The 16246-nt window shown below is 40.1% G+C and overlaps 1 protein-coding gene and 1 pseudogene across 8 annotated transcripts in view; both read left to right on the plus strand.

Annotated features, from left to right (window-relative positions):
- The window catches only part of LOC144929056 (protocadherin gamma-C5-like), a 373601-nt gene that overhangs the window by 157057 nt on the left and 200298 nt on the right, over positions 1-16246 (plus strand). The window contains exon 1 of one of the 8 annotated variants that reach the window (XM_073356121.2): positions 13134-13319. The exons of the other annotated variants lie outside the window; for them this stretch is intronic. Coding sequence (XP_073212222.2) covers positions 13251-13319 — 69 coding nt within the window. The 5' untranslated portion in view covers positions 13134-13250. Of the gene's footprint in view, positions 1-13133; positions 13320-16246 lie in introns of those variants that run through there. 8 annotated transcript variants of the gene reach the window in all.
- Positions 10674-13244, plus strand: LOC144930801 (protocadherin gamma-B1 pseudogene; annotated as a pseudogene).

Genomic DNA, 16246 nt, shown 5'->3' on the forward strand with positions numbered 1-16246 from the left:
ACATAAACGTGTATTTTTGTACAGTTCTCTGCATCCTTCATGTGTATATGTAATATATATATATATATATATCATTTCACATTTTATCAATTCAAAGCATTTACTCAGATGTAGTTTTAAAGTGGGGACTTCATTTTTGCGCCCATATGCATGGTTACATGGCTTGGAAAGTTACAAATATATTGAAATGTGTATCTTAATAAATTTGTAACATGGTGGAAGTCACTGTTTCGCTGAAATAATACATCTTAATTTGTAATCATTGTTACTTATACCCCTCATTTAGTAGACAAGTCTCTTGAAATACCCAAATATATAGTGGTTTATTTTGACTAGTTATAACTATCTGAAAGATAAAATAGGTTGTCGAATGTGTCACTGAAGCAAAGAGTCATTTTTTATGGAATAGTGGGAACAAATTTATATTAAAAGTTGAATATAGCTTTATTTTTACACCATATTATTGGACCACACATACACTTCCCTCAAAAGAATACCCCTTTCCCTGAAATACTATGACACATGTCACCCCATAGTAAAGCATGTCTGTGTAGTGTGGCAAAAATAAGAAAATTAATTTTAATGTTTCTTGTTTTTACAATATTGTGACACAGAGGCCCATTGGTGGTTCACTGTTCAGTGCCAGCAACTCTGGCATACTCACCACACCCAGCACACTGTTGTCATGATATATATCCAAAAGGTGGTGTGTTATATATGATTGGAAAACTAATAACTCTATTATCAATATTCTTTTGTGATGTATGTACAAAGAGTTATGGAAATGTGCTAGTGTTATGTTCTTGAAATGTGAGCAATGTAGGAGGTAGCAGGACTCCCTAAACCTTCCCTCCCAGGTTCCACTGTCCTTCATTTACCTTCTCTACTGCCCCAGTGGCTGCATTCAGGGGAGTTTTCTGGGGAAATTGCTTCCCAGCAGAGGGTTGGTTCTTCTTTCTCCCTGTCCCTTGTTAGAGAGGAAGGCTGCTGGAATGGAGGTCAGCCTCTCAGAAAGCCCCTGGATAGGGCTTTACAGGCTCAGTCTCTGAAAGTCTATTGCCTCTTTGTGGTGTTTATCTCCTACCCCTCTTCCTGGGGTGTGTTACTTGGCTGTTAGCTGGGGTGGCTCTGGAAGCAGTGTAGTCCACATGGCTTTCTTGTCCTCACCTGGCCTGCTTCTGCAACTCACAGTCTCTGCATGGAGCAGCTTTCTTCCTGGTCACCACCCCTTCCTATGGTAGGCTTCCCCTTATAAGTCCCTCCTCCTCAAGGAGAAACGAGCTGTGCAGGTGTACCTTATTAGTACAGCACAGTCCCAGAGGAGCTCCTTAGCCTCCTCCTGGCCAGTGAGAAGGCATGTCCCTTCACAGGCAACAAATGCATAAGACCAGTCTTCCCTAGACAATGGGATGTGTATTTCCTTGGCTGACTATTCAGGTCCTCATGCAGAGACAATAAAGGTGCATTTACATAGAAGGTAAACACAGCCATCAAGCTAACAAGGGGAAGAAGGAGAAACTCAGTTATCACCAGCAGGGGAGGGACCAGCATGAAGTCTTCACCAGACTGCATGGAGTCTCTTCCCAGAAGGAGAAAATGGTGTACTGGACTATAAAGACAGGGATCTTAACCTCAAATGACAAAAAATTGAATCAACTGATAGTGTATAATATTACTGTATTATAAAAGTGTATCCGATAAGGTGTTTTATGAAAGCTAATGACACACAGGTGATTAATATCATTGTAAAATGCAGGTATTAACACTATATGAGGAATTATGAATATTCACTGATATTATGCTTAAAATTGTGTGTCCAAACAAAAGGAGAAACAGGTTTTCTCCCAGACAGGAGGGAAGGCAGCTGCCTACTGGTCTCCAGTGAAATTAAGCAAGGTGTGACCAAAAACAATGGAATCCTCGTTTACATATGAAACCTCAGTGGCACAGGAAATTCACAGGAAGGGAAGAACAGCACGAGGTCATCCAGAGTCTGGAAACAAAACAGTGACAGGCACAAGGGGCCAGACCTCGTGCAAGCTGAGAACAATGGGTCCTTCAGTCAAGGGGGTTGAAGTCTCTGGGAACTACATGTATGTAAACTTGATTAGGCAAAGACCTTTTACCTAAGAAAACAAAGAAAACCAGCACCTTGTACTTCTGTGGAAAGACCTGACTGAGAGAAAGTCAACCATGGCTAGAAAGAAGAAAGATTGATAAGAAATCTACCTTGAACCAAGGCAGTAGCTTGTTAAGTTAAGTCTCTTATCTGAAGTGATTGTTAACTCCAGTTAAAGTAATAAATTATGGTTTTGACTCTTTAGAGGAGGAACAACCTTATTAATTCTCTGAGTGTTCCAGGAAAGGGCTGGATACTTCTGGGCAGATGATTTAGGGGAAATTCAGGACTGGGTGTGTGTTGAGGTCACCCTGCAGGTATAACGAAGGCTGGTGGAGACCTCAGTGTTGTGAGTAGACCTCTGTGTTCAGAAGTGCTGAACCAGAGCTGCATGGCATACAGACACTCAGGGAACTGCATGCTTGTCTGCTGGCTGTTGATGACCCAACTCTGAACCACAGTAGCAAAGCATGTAAGGCACCCAGACTTATAGGGCAGGTGGTAACACAACCTCTCACGGGTCTGGACTGCACCCAGAAACCTGACAGATATAACAGTAGTTCACTTGTGAAAATGTTTCTTACTTGTTTGAATCATAAGATCTTCAGAATGATTAGGCCCAGAAATTCCCAGTTTGCTTTGTTTTGTTTCCGTTGTTGAGTAGAAGTGTCTTTTGATATTTTCAGAGACATAGTAGAAAACTTACAAAGATGTTACAGCTTGTTCTATACACAATATAGGAATGATGGAAGTTCATTGGAACTCATTAAAGAAAGAAGCTAAAGAACAGCTGTGGGAGGGGTTCAGGTGGAAATAAGAAGAGGAAGTGTTTGACTAACTATGTCACAATACCAGGAAATTTAGAGAAACTTAGAACTGAAAAATGATGTCCTACTTAAAAGAGAATTTTTAAGTGAATGGATGTTTGTATTTTGTATTGGCTAGAGCAAAGTTCAGCTATCTGTTGCTAGCTATGGGCAGAATATGGGTGGAGGGGAGGGTGTCGGAGATTGGATCAAGATAAAAAAGATTGGTCTAACACCATGCACTTTAAGCTGAGTGGACAAATGCTCTGTGCAGGGTTGTGTGGGCCTTGAAGTGTATGGAAGCACAATTTTGTTTCTTTTTTCACTCTCTCTCTCCGCTGTTGACTGTGGCTACATCCTGGGTCATACTCATGCAGAACAGTATGCCCATGTAATGAGAGCAAGGTTGAAAATAATTTTAAAATGTTTTTACATATAAACTCATTATTGACTTCTGGCATGAATTGTGGAGAGTAGGAAATGAGGGGAAATGTGGGGGAACAGAATTCTGGAAGGAGATATGAAGGGATTTAGACTGGGGTTAGGGGTCTGGGTATCAAGGAGCTGTATTATTGGTCTTGAAAGGTGAGATTCTTGGATAGGAAGAAAGAGGAGGTGCATGAATGAGGCAGGATATTGACAGAAAATGGAAGGAGATTGAAGTAATTATAGGGCGCTAGGCATAAGGAAGAGAAGAGCAGGGTATTCAGGGAGCAATGTAGGCTGGGTCAGCATACTGGGATGCACAAAGAGGAACAGGGATTTCTAGGTGCCCCACATCTGGGCCTTGACAGACTGAAATTGTTGCATGTTGAATCATGACTTCAGGCCAAATTCTCCTCTAATTTATACTCTGTCTCTGTGCCTCCCTATGGACTTTGTGATGGCTGCATATTGTTTACTATTAGCAGAATTTTGCTTTTTATAAGTGGAAAAGTTCAGACACTTCTGTTTATTGTTTCACTTGCCTGCTTTGATATCACTGACTAATGTGTTATGGGAGGAAACTGGTTCTGTGTGTGTGTGGTAAAGATAGTACAGTGAATTTATTTAATATGTTTTATGTATAACATATAGGTATAAGTGTTTGGTTTACATGGGCTAAAGTCTTTTGAAGACATTATTTTATTAGGAATATGCTCTTGGAATGTTCTTTATTTCCAAAACCTAGTATTTGTACTAAAAAAAGATAAACACTGTCCTATATTAACAGTCCTATCAGAAGTCTAATGTGTGTTTTATACCTTAACTTTTCAGAATGAAAGAGCACATCCTTCATTTTGTAACATTTTTCTGTCTTTTGTAAGAAGACTGTAATTCTTAGAACCAAAGAAGGAATAAAAGAAGAATGTTTTAACATATTTTAATAAGATATTTTAAAAGCACAAAAGGGAATGGCCCATGTAATTGTAGTCTAGTTAGCCTGAAGTTATTTTGGAGAAAAATAATGAAATTGTAGCTGTAGGGATCTATAAGTAAGAAATTAGAGGACAGAAATATAAGTATTGCCAATCAACATCATCTCCTGAGAAATAGGTCTTTTCAGACAAACTTTATGCCATCCCTTGGCTAGATTATACCTATGATTGATAAAGGTAATTGTGTTGATGTAATATATTTAGATTTTTGTCAGATGTTTGATCTAAAACTGCAGGACCAACTGATTAAAATGTTAGCACTATCCAAATTAGATATTATTGTGGTTGGAGTCACCAGATGCCACATTGTTATTAGTTTTTGTAAAGCAGGCTCTCTTCTGGGAGGGAACTGCAAACAACAAGAAAGTTTCCTGTTCACCTTAATGTCTCTGACTAGAGTCAGTTACTGGTGCAAAGTTGCTTCTTGGAAACCGGATATTGGTGTTTCAACTGAGATTTCTGAGAAAGGCGTTTGCTTGAGTTTGTTCAAGTATGGTCTCCACCAACAGAAAACCATCCTGCAAGACACCAAAATCTGTTACCAGTTGGCAAATGGATGATAATATGATCCGTAATAAATGGCTTTAAGTTTTATTGAGTGATAGATCTCAAAATTTCAAAGTAAAGGAGAACTCACCAATTATGGCAATGTTTCTGGTTGGGTGCAGCAAGGATTACTTCACAGTCTAATGCTTTTCAAAAATTACCAGTGACTTCGAAGAAAGTACACGTTTGCTGATGAACTGTGCAGATAACTCAAAGATTGGTAGAATGATAAATAATGATGAAGCCAGACCATTGATACAGAGGTATATAGACTGTTTGTAAGATAGATGTTATTGAATAGAATATATTTTAATACAGTCAAATATGAAATCATCTTTCTAGGAACAAAGAATATAGGCCATTCTTACGGGATAGTGAATAGTACCCTGTAAAACAGTGACTCTGAAAAGGACTTATGCCTCATGGTAGATAATTAACTAAATTACAGCTCCCAGTGTGAACCTATAACAAAAGAGCTCACGCAATTGTAACATTACCTGCAGTGAAACAAGAGCATGAATATCAACCTCTGGGTGGATGGTTTGAAAGCAGGACCCAAATCCCAAACTAATTGTGAGGTTTGTACTTAGACTTCACCAACAATTGCCAAGTGGAAATTCCTCAGGTATTATAACAGGCCTTAATATGAAGTCACAGACAGTCCCCTTGGGTACTCCAATCAATCTTGCTACCCAAGGAAGTATCCCTTTGTGATAGCTGGGCCCTTACACCAAGAATCACAGCAGTATTCAGGTTACTCTCAGTTCCAAGGAATTAATCTCTTAACCCCAGTCTAATTGTGCATTAGATCAGTGGTTTTCAACCTTTTTCTTTCTGAGCCCCCTCCCAACATACTATAAAAACTTCACAGCCCACCCGTGCCACAACTGTTTTTCTGCATATAAAAGCCAGAGCCAGTCTCAGGGGGTAGCAAGCAAGGCAATTGCTTGGGGACCCACTGTCACCGTGCCTTCACAACTGAGAATACCAAATTCAGGACAAACTACTGAGAAACAGAACAGACACACCCCAAAACTGGTGGTTATTCTCCCATAAGATATACCAAACCAGCAACAAAAGTAAACTTCTGTTTCACAGCACTGGCTAACAGGAAGTCAGAAAAGCAGTCTCCTTAGACATCCCAGTCCTTGTATCACCACCAAAAACACTAGACTTAAAGATGAGTGGTTATTTAAAACCAATTTAATCAAACAAAAGGTTCTTCTGATCCCAAAGGACCAGCCACATACCCAGGTCAATATATAACTCAGATCTTACCCAAAAATCATGTCGTTGCCAATCCTTTAGTATCTAATATCTAAAGGTTTATTTATAAAAAGAAAGAAAGAAAGGTGAGAGTTAAAATTGGTTAAGAAATCAAATGCATACAATAATTGCAAAGTTCTTGGATCAGGCTTGTAGCAGTGATGGAATAAACTGCTGGCTTGTTAAGTCTCTGGTTGCTTTCAAATCATTGGAAGGTCCTCAGTCCTTTGGTTAGAATGCTCCCATTAGTGTAAGTTCATAGTCCAGAGGCTTGAGCAGGAAAGGAGTCTACTTGTATGACTCATATTCACAGGAAGGAGGACAGAGCAACAAATGTTTTTTGTCCTCTTGTTGATGGTACACAGTGAAATTCCAGTTGCAATGTCCACAATAGTCTGTCTGGTATTGATGAACCTTTCGTTTTGAGAAGGGCTTAAGAATTTCTGTTGAAGGTCAGCCCTTCACACTAAATGATCTCTCTCTCTCTCGTCTGGTGATTTACACAGTCTCAGAGGCTCACAGTACCGCTGCTCAAATATTACATTATTAAATTATAGAATCATAGAAGTGTAGGACTGGAAGTGACCTCAAGAGGTTTTCTAGTCCACTCCCCTGAACTCAAGGCAGGACTAAGTATTATCTATACCATCCCTTAATGGTGTTTGTCTAACCTACTCTTAAAAATTTCCAGTGACAGAGATTTCACAACCTCCCTATGCAATTTATTCTAGTGCTTAACTACCCTGACAGTTAGGAAGCTTTTCCTAATGACGAACCTAAACCTCCCTTGCTGCTATCTAGGCCCATTGCTTCTTGTCCTATCCTCAAAGGTTAACAAGAACAAATCTTCACCCTTCTTCTTGTAATAATCTTTTATGTACTTGAAAACTGTTATGTCCCCCCTCAGTCTTCTCTTCTCCAGATTAAACAAACCCAATTCTGTCAATCTTTCCTCATAGGTCATATTTTCTAGACCTTTAATCATTTTTGTTGCTGTCCTCTGGACTTTCTCCAATTTGTCTACATCTTTCCTGAAATGTGGCATCCAGAATTTGGACACTAGAGGCCTTATCAGTGTGGAATAGATTGGAAGAATTACTTCTAGTGTCTCGCTTACAACACTCCTGCTAATACATTCCAGAACAATGTTTACTTTTTTTTTTGCAGTAGTGTTACACTGTTGACTCATATTTAGCTTGTGATCCACAATCACCCCCAGATCCCTTTCAGCTGTACTCATTCTTAGGAAGTCATTTCCCATTTTGTATGTGTGCAATTGATTGTTCCTTCCTAAGTGGAGTACTTTGCATTTGTCCTTATTGAATTTAATTCTATTTAATTCAGACCATTTCTCCAGTTTTTCCAGATAATTTTGAATGTTAGTTGTATTTTCCAAGCAACCTCTCCCAGCTTGGTATCATCCACAAATTTTATAATATACTCTCTATGCCATTATTTAAATCATTTATGAAGATCCTGAACAGAACCAGACAGGACCTATGCCTGGAGGACACCACTTGATACAGCTTGACTGTAAACCACTGATAACTATTCACTGGGAACGGTTTTCCAACCAGTAATGCAGCCACCTTATAAGTAGCTCCACCTAGGCTATATTTCCCTTATATGGGATGCAGATGTTATAAATGAAATTAATATATGCAGGAACTTACAAACATTTAATAAAATCTAAACACATTCTTATTCTAATACCTGTTATAACCATAATAACAAACAGATGAGCCAGGCTGATTCCAGCTATGCATTGGTCAGTTGAGACATGGGAACCCTGGCATGAGCTGTCCTGGTGTGCCAGTGTCACACCCCCAATGAAAAACCGGTGTAGGAAGGGATGTCATTGATACTCCTGACTAAGCCTCATAATCCACCATCCATGATAAGGCATCTGCCACTACATTTTCTTTTCCCTGGATATGCATTATTTCTGTGTCATACTTCTGTAGTGCTAGGCTCCTACATAGTAGTCTCAAATTGGTCCTATTGGCCCTGTGCAACCAAATTAACAGGGAGTGGTCCATTAGAACCTTAAATTTTCTAGTAGGCAGATAAGGCTTAAGTTGTTTAGCAGTCCAGACTATGGCACAACATTCCCTCTTGATGACATCATAGTTCTGTTACATGTGGGTCAGTTTTTTACTTAAAAAGGCAATGGGGTCGCTGTTGTCCCCAACCCAGCCTGCATTAGCAATGCATGTAACCCAATATCAGAAGTATCAGTGCACAGCACAAGGTTTGCTGAAATCAGGGATAACTTAAACTGGCAAAGCCTCTTTTATGCCCTTGAAACCTTTCTCACAGACCTCAGTCCATATCACCCAGTATGGTTTTCCCTTTTTTATAAGGTCTGGTTATGGGACCACAATGTTGCTAAACCCCTTTACAAACCTCTGGTAATTACTCGCCAGAGCAATAAACCTGTTTCTTGGTTCATGGGCTAGTCTTGGTTCTTGGACCTGCTTCCTGGTTCGTGGGGCAGGCCAATTCCCAATGGCTTTTACTTTTAGAGGAGCAGGGCGAACAAACCCACTGCCCATCCTGTATCCTAAATTAAGTACTTCTGCTGCCCTCATCTTGCATTTGGACACCTTGACAGTGAGCTTGGCTTCTCTAAGCCTCTCCAATGCAATTCCCACATGGTTCAGGTAGTCCTGATCTATCACCACCCAGTGCGTGAACCTTTGTCATAGCTGGTTCCTTAAACCAAGAAGCACAGCAGGGTTTATGTTATTCCCAGTCCCAAAGGACCAGTCACTTACCCCAGCTCAATTGTACCTTAGATCTCACACCAAAGACAACACTGTAACTAATCATACAACAAACTCTATAAAGAGTTATTAAATAGGAAAGTGAAACATAACAGTTATTAACAAGGTTAAAGCAGGTAAACATATGCACAAAAGACATACAATCAATTTTCAAAAGGAAATAACAGCTAAAATTGACAAGCTCTATGTATGATTTAGGAGTAATCCAGGCTAAGCAACTAGGGATCTCTTGCTTATGTTTAGAAAAGTTAGCCCTCCCACCCCCAAGTCCAAGCAGCATAGAGATAATAATTTTCTTTTGTTTTGGGTTTTTATTCCCCTCCTGCCAAGTCTCTGAATGGCAAACATAACTAATGGGAGGAGTCCCCTTGCATGATTCATCTTCACAAGGAGGAGGACAGAATAACAAAAGTCTTTTGTCCTCTTGTTGACAGTGTGCAGGGATCTTCCAGCTGCAGGGTCCACAATTGTCCATCTGGTATAGATGGACCTTTCCTTTTGGGAAGGGTGTAACATCTTCTGTTGAAAATCAGCCCTTCACATTAAATGATGTCTCCCCCTTGTCTGGTGATTTACACAGTCACAGACGCTCACAATACAACCATTCAAATATTGCTTTACAATATGGGGTGCAGATATTATAATGAGATAAATGCATGCAGCAACTCACAAACCTTCAATAAAGTCTAAACTTTAAACACGTTCTTTCATCCTAATACCTGTTTTAACAATACTAACATAACATATGAGTGAGTCAGACTGATTCTGGCTATCTATTGCCAGTGTTCAATTGAGACATGGGCACCTTGGCATGAGATGCAACCTGGTCTGCCAGCATCACAGTAATTCTTAGATGTATAATGAGAATAATATCAAGGGATGATAACTCCTGAAAGGGGTACAGTAGTCTGGACTTCAAAGCAAGAGAGTTCAGACACATAAATTCAGTAGCCATAGAATTTACTTTTTTTAGTTTCTGGTTCCGAATTCTCAATTGTATATATTTTGTTGTCTCATCCTGGGGCATATTTTGCGTTCATTTACGTAGATGTGAATTTGGAGTAATAATAACATTTAGCACCTAAATAACAATTTTCATCCATAAATCTAAAATGTTTGCAAAAGTACATAATCAGAGTGGTATCCTCCTTTACTAACTGATCAACTAAAGTATGGAAAACATAAATTGCTAGACAACACCAGACAATGGCAAGGACATAGTATAGCTTAGGTCTCATGATTCCTAACACTGTGTATTATCTATTGGACCAGACTGCCCCCTTCACTTTAGACGAATTCCTATCCCTTTACATTGCTGTAACTGAGATTAAAATCTGGCTTTGTGTATGGAAGAACAGCAAATCTGTCACATATTACAGGAATTCAGGGAAGCTTTGCTGCATGGGTTTGGGTTTCCAGATAGAAAATTTTCCTTCTTAGAAATATAAGTAATGACGCTTTTATTCGTAATTAAACCGACTTGTTACTGAATATACAAAACTCACAGAAAACAGAGGGGAGTGGGCGTGTATCTTACTACTCATTTTTACCGATTCTTTTAACTTTTTCCGATACATAGGATGGTTTTCTCTAGTCATCTGTTTTAGGACTTTCATTATGCTCTTTAGACATGAGCGTTTTGATGAGACCAACCAGTTGCAGTTCTGTAACTCAGACTCAGAGTGCCGCTGTTAGCCAGTGCAGAGCTGGAGCTGCAGTCGGATATCCACTAAAGCCTCCTGCACTGAGCTTGCTCAGTCAGCGATTACACAAACCTACATACAGTTCGCTGTTGAGAGACACCCAGTCTCAAAACTCTCCTGGAAAATTAGATTGAGATGGTAATTTTATTTACTCTCCAACACCGTGGATTTTGACATTCTAACGGGGATTTAAAGCACAAAATCGAAGTGGAATAAATAAGAAAATAAAAGCAAGCCTGAGTGGGATGGAAAACAGGCAGAGACCGAGCGGCCAAGCAGTCACACGGCAAGTACTTTTGTTTCCCTTCTTATTCTCTTTGTTCTGCCGGGCGGTCTCGGGGCATATTCGTTACTCCATTCCTGAGGAAATGGCCAAAGGTTCCCTTGTGGGGAATCTCGCCAAGGATTTGGGATTGGATGTCAAAGAACTGCCGCAGCGGAAGCTCCGGGTCAGTTCTGAAAAGCAGTATTTCAGTGTGAATGGGAAAAATGGCAACCTGTATGTGAATGGCAGGATAGACCGTGAGGAGATATGTGGGGAGACACCCCTTTGTGTCCTGACATTCGAAACGGTGGTTGAAACCCCTTTAAACATTTACAACATGGATATAGCAATTCAGGACATTAATGATAACGCCCCGAGCTTCGACGAAAATAACGTTGTGTTAGAAATCAATGAATTTACACTGCCAGGGGCGCGCTTTCCACTCGAATCGGCACAAGATCCAGATGTGGGACTGAATTCACTGCAAAATTACCGGCTCAGCCCAAATCAGTATTTTATCCTGGCAGTGAAGGAGAATGCAGATGGCAATAAATACGCAGAATTAGTTTTAGACAGACCTTTGGATCGGGAGCACCAGACTTCTCATATCTTGATCTTGACGGCTGTGGATGGGGGGGACCCTGTGAGAACTGGGACCGCTCAGATTAACATTAAAATCACTGATGCCAATGACAATCCCCCAATATTCACTGAAGAGATCTACAAAGTCAGAGTAAGTGAAAATCTAGCCAAAGGCTCCGTAGTGGTACAGGTGAAAGCAATGGATAAGGATGAAGGATTATATGGAGAAATCAGTTATTCCTTCAGTAATGCCCCCAAAAATGCCCTGCAGTTATTCAAAATAGATCACGAAAATGGAGTAATAACAAATACAGATATTCTGGATTTTGAAGAGACGAATAAATATACGATGGGAATTAAAGCCAGGGATGGGGGTGACCTGACTGGCCACTGCAAAGTTCAAATAGAAATTATTGACGAGAATGACAACGCCCCCGAAGTAACCCTTACATCCGTGTCCAGTCCTATCCCTGAAGACTCAGTGGCCGGGACAGTGATAGCTCTTATAAGAGCCCGTGACCGAGATGCAGGAGAAAATGGAAAAATCACCTGTCACCTTCAACACGACTTGCCTTTTAAAATACTGTCCTCCTCTCGTAATTACTACAAAATAATCACAGACAGCACCCTGGACAGAGAAAAGATCCCAGAGTATAATATTACAGTTACCGCCGCAGACAAAGGCACCCCCCCTCTCTCCGCCCAGAAAATCATCCTGTTGCAGATCTCAGATATCAATGACAACGCCCCTGTCTTTGAGAAACCTTCCTACACCGCCTATGTGCCAGAGAACAACCCCTCGGGGGCCTCTATTTTCAGTGTAAAAGCCTCAGATCGGGATCTGGACCGGAACGCCCGAGTCACTTACTCCATCCTGAGCAGCAACCTCGAAGAGGTGCCTCTCTCCTCCTACATCTCCATTAACTCCCAGACCGGAGCGATCTATGCGCAGCGCTCCTTCGACTACGAGCAATTCCGGGAGTTTGAAGTGCAAGTGAAGGCCCAAGACGGCGGGTCCCCGCCTCTCAGCAGCAATGTCACCGTCAGGGTGTTTATTGTGGATCAGAATGATAACGCCCCTCGCATCCTGTACCCTTCGCTCGGAGCCGATGGCTCCGCCTTGTTCGAGATGGTGCCTCGCTCGGCCGAGGCAGGTTATCTGGTGACTAAGGTGGTGGCGGTGGATGCTGACTCAGGACACAATGCCTGGCTCTCCTACCACTTGCTCCAGGCCACGGACCCGTCGCTCTTCAGCATGGGGCTGCAGAGCGGGGAGATCCGGACAGCCCGCGCCTTTGCGGACAGAGATGCTGTGAAGCACAGGCTAGTCACCCTGGTGAAGGACAACGGGCAGCCGCCTCTGTCAGCCACAGTGACTCTCAACCTGGTGTTTGCGGAGAGCTTCCAAGAGGCTCTTCCGGAAATGAGCGACCAATCGGGTGACTCGGCATCTCAGTCTGATTTACAGTTCTACTTGGTGTTGGCTTTAGCCCTGATCTCATTTTTGTTCCTCCTGGCAGTGACACTGGCCATTGTGATGAAATTTTATAGAGCAAGGAATCCCCCAGTTCTGAGCTGTTTCGGTTCTGATTATTCCAAGGCGGGTCCTAGATTCCCACCCAGCTACTGTGATGCGACTTTACCGTGTAGCTATAATCTGTGTTTAGCCGTAGACTCCGGAACGAATAACTCTAATATTCTAAAACCAAATGGCCAGAAGGATGTAGGAGAGATTATCCTTTCCAATGACAACTCTCAGATGTTTATAATGAGCAACAGTACCTCCGCTTCCGTAGACCAAAAGTCTGAACCTGACCGCGTTGGGAAGGTGAGTTTCTGTGCTCATGCGCTTGCATGAGCTTGTATCTTTATATATTTTAGTAGTGGCAAATCAAGGAGTTATATGTCATTTAACGTTAAACCTGATGAATTAGAAATAGTAATTCTCTGAACAACCAATTTTTATATCGGCATTTATTTATTTATATTTGTTCGGGGCCTTGACATTATTAAAGTAGTATCAAAGTGATAAGGCAGAAAGTTCTCGAGACACATTGCAATGATAAAATAAACTGTGTATCAGCAGTTTTCCATTTATGGCTATGTAGATGATGCATTACCTTTTAAATTCATAATATTTTTCTTTTTGGTTTTCCATCAATTTTAAGAATGACAAAACCATTAAAATATATTAATTGTATGAATTCATAGAATAAATTAGCAGATAAGTAAATAACTCATAACATCAACAGAAATGCCTCCAAAATAAATGTAAAAATTAAAGTCAAAATAGGGACAGTTAACTAAAGACACACTGTTAGAAATCTGATCTGCTAGTCAGATTTCCTGTCTAGCTTTCTACCTCCCTTCTCCCTTCTGTTCATCCGTCTATGTGAATGAACTCACCATTCAGGGCTGGCATATTGAAAACAACGCTACAAAGAACATATACTGGGTTACCCAAAAGGAGTAATATTTTTAAATATCCTAGTTTACATATTGATGAAACATGTGCACAACACCTATGAGATATTCTTGCATTATTCCTTAAATGTATTTTCTATTTGTCCTCTGAAGTTAGAATCAGTGCTCCATGATCAGCAATGGCTGCATATTTGTTTCCAAGGGGTGTTCAATATTCTGGTTTTGGACTATAAACTCCTGAACGGGTGTGGGGGCCGTCTCTTGGAGAGATCATCTCTCCCTGTCTCACGTACTGCGGTAAATGCATTACACTGCAGCACCAGAACTGGAGCTCCATCTGCTGACAGGGCTTTCTCTCTCCTCTGCTTTGGAAATGATTGCTAGTCCACCTGGGCCAATTTAGCCAAATTCTGTTGACCTTTAGCGCATGCTGCAAAGCCAATCTGATTTCATGGGCTCTTGGAGCCAAGGGAGACTAATTGTAATTTGTGCTGGTGTGCAGGATAATTTATATTTTAGTTTTCTGGATGTATGAATCTTAACCTTGCAATTACAGTAGGCTACTGGATTTGATAAAGTTCACAAATATTATTATACTATGCAAAAGTCTCTAAGGCACTGGATAGGCACGTTTGCCCTATGATGAATGCCTAAATTAATATATAAGTGAACAAATAAATAGAAGATAAATTCTAAACAGAAAGGCGAACAAATTGTTCATTGGAAGGGAAAGTGCATGGGACTATGTGTGATTTCACACAATAATGTGTAAACTAAAATTATTCTTCTTGTTTATTACAATGTGACATAAATACAGGATTACTTTACTTTATTATGCAAAAAATAAATTTGTGTGTCATTTCAAAATGAGGAAATTAAGCAGAGAGGTTGTGTTCCATTTGCCACAGTTTTATTATGTGACTAATGGATTAAAGGGAAGAGTTCAGCTTTACAACATATCTATCATCAGATAATATGTATTTTGCATCTAGATTTGTTTAATTAATATTAGGGCTGTCAAGTGATTACAAAAATTAATTGTGATTAATCATGTGATATAAAAAACTAATTGTGATTAATTGCACAATTAATTGCACTATTAATAAAATACTATTTAAATATTTCTGAATGTTTTCTACATTTTCAAATATATTGATTTCAATTACAAAACAGAATACAAAGTGTACAGTGCTAGCTTTATATTTATTTTTGATTACATGAATTTGCACTGTAAAAAAACAAAAGAAATAGTATTTTTCAAATCACCTAATACAAATACTGTAATGTGATCTCTTTATCATGAAAGCTGAATTTAAAAACATAGAATTATATAAAAATACCCTGCATTCAAAAATAAAACAATATAAAACTTTAGAGCCTACAAGTCCACTCAGTCCTACTTCTTGTTCAGCCAGTCACTCAGACAAAGAAGTTTGTTTAAATTTTCAGGAGATAATGCTGCCCTCTTCTTGTTTACAATGTGACCTGAAAGTGAGAACAGGCATCCTCATGGCACTGTTGTAGCCAGCGTTACATGCCAGATGTGTTAAAGATTCATATGTCTCTTCATGCTTCAACCACCATTCCAGGGGACATGCGCACATGGTTACGATAGGTTCTACTCCATAACAATCCAAAGCAGTACAGACTGACCCATGTTCATTTTCATTATCTAAGTCAGATGCCACCAGCAGAAGATTGATTTTCTTTTTTGGTGGTTTGGGTTCTGTATTTTCTGCATTGGAGTGTTGCTCTTTTAAGACTTCTGCAAGCATGCTCCACACCCTGCCCCTCTCAGATTTTGAAAGGCACTTCAGATTCTTTAAATCTTGGGTCCAGTGCCATAGCTATTGTCATAAATATAAAGGGAAGGGTAACCACCTTTAAATCCCTTCTGGCCAGAGGCAAAACCCTTTCACCTGTAAAGGGTTAAGAAGCTAAGATAACCTCGCTGGCACCTGACCAAAATGACCAATGAGGAGACAAGATACTTTCAAAGCTGGAGGGGCAGGGGGAACAAAAGGTCTCTCTGTCTGTGTGGTGCTTTTGCGGGGAACAGATCAGGAAAGCTCTTCAGAACTCCTGTAAAAAGTTAGTAAGTAATTTAGCTAGAAATGCGTTAGATTTCCTTTTGCTTAATGGCTGGTAAAATAACCCTGCTGAATGGAATGTATATTCCTGTTTTTGTGTCTTTTTGTAACTTAAGGTTTTGCCAAGAGGGATTCTCTAGGTTTTGAATCAGATTACCCTGTAAGGTATTCACCATCCTGATTTTACAGGGGTGATTCTTTTACCTTTTCTTTAATTAAAATTCTTCTTTTAAGAACCTGA

This window comes from Lepidochelys kempii, chromosome 8, assembly GCF_965140285.1.
Source record: "Lepidochelys kempii isolate rLepKem1 chromosome 8, rLepKem1.hap1, whole genome shotgun sequence".
Classification (NCBI taxonomy): Eukaryota; Metazoa; Chordata; order Testudines; family Cheloniidae; genus Lepidochelys; species Lepidochelys kempii.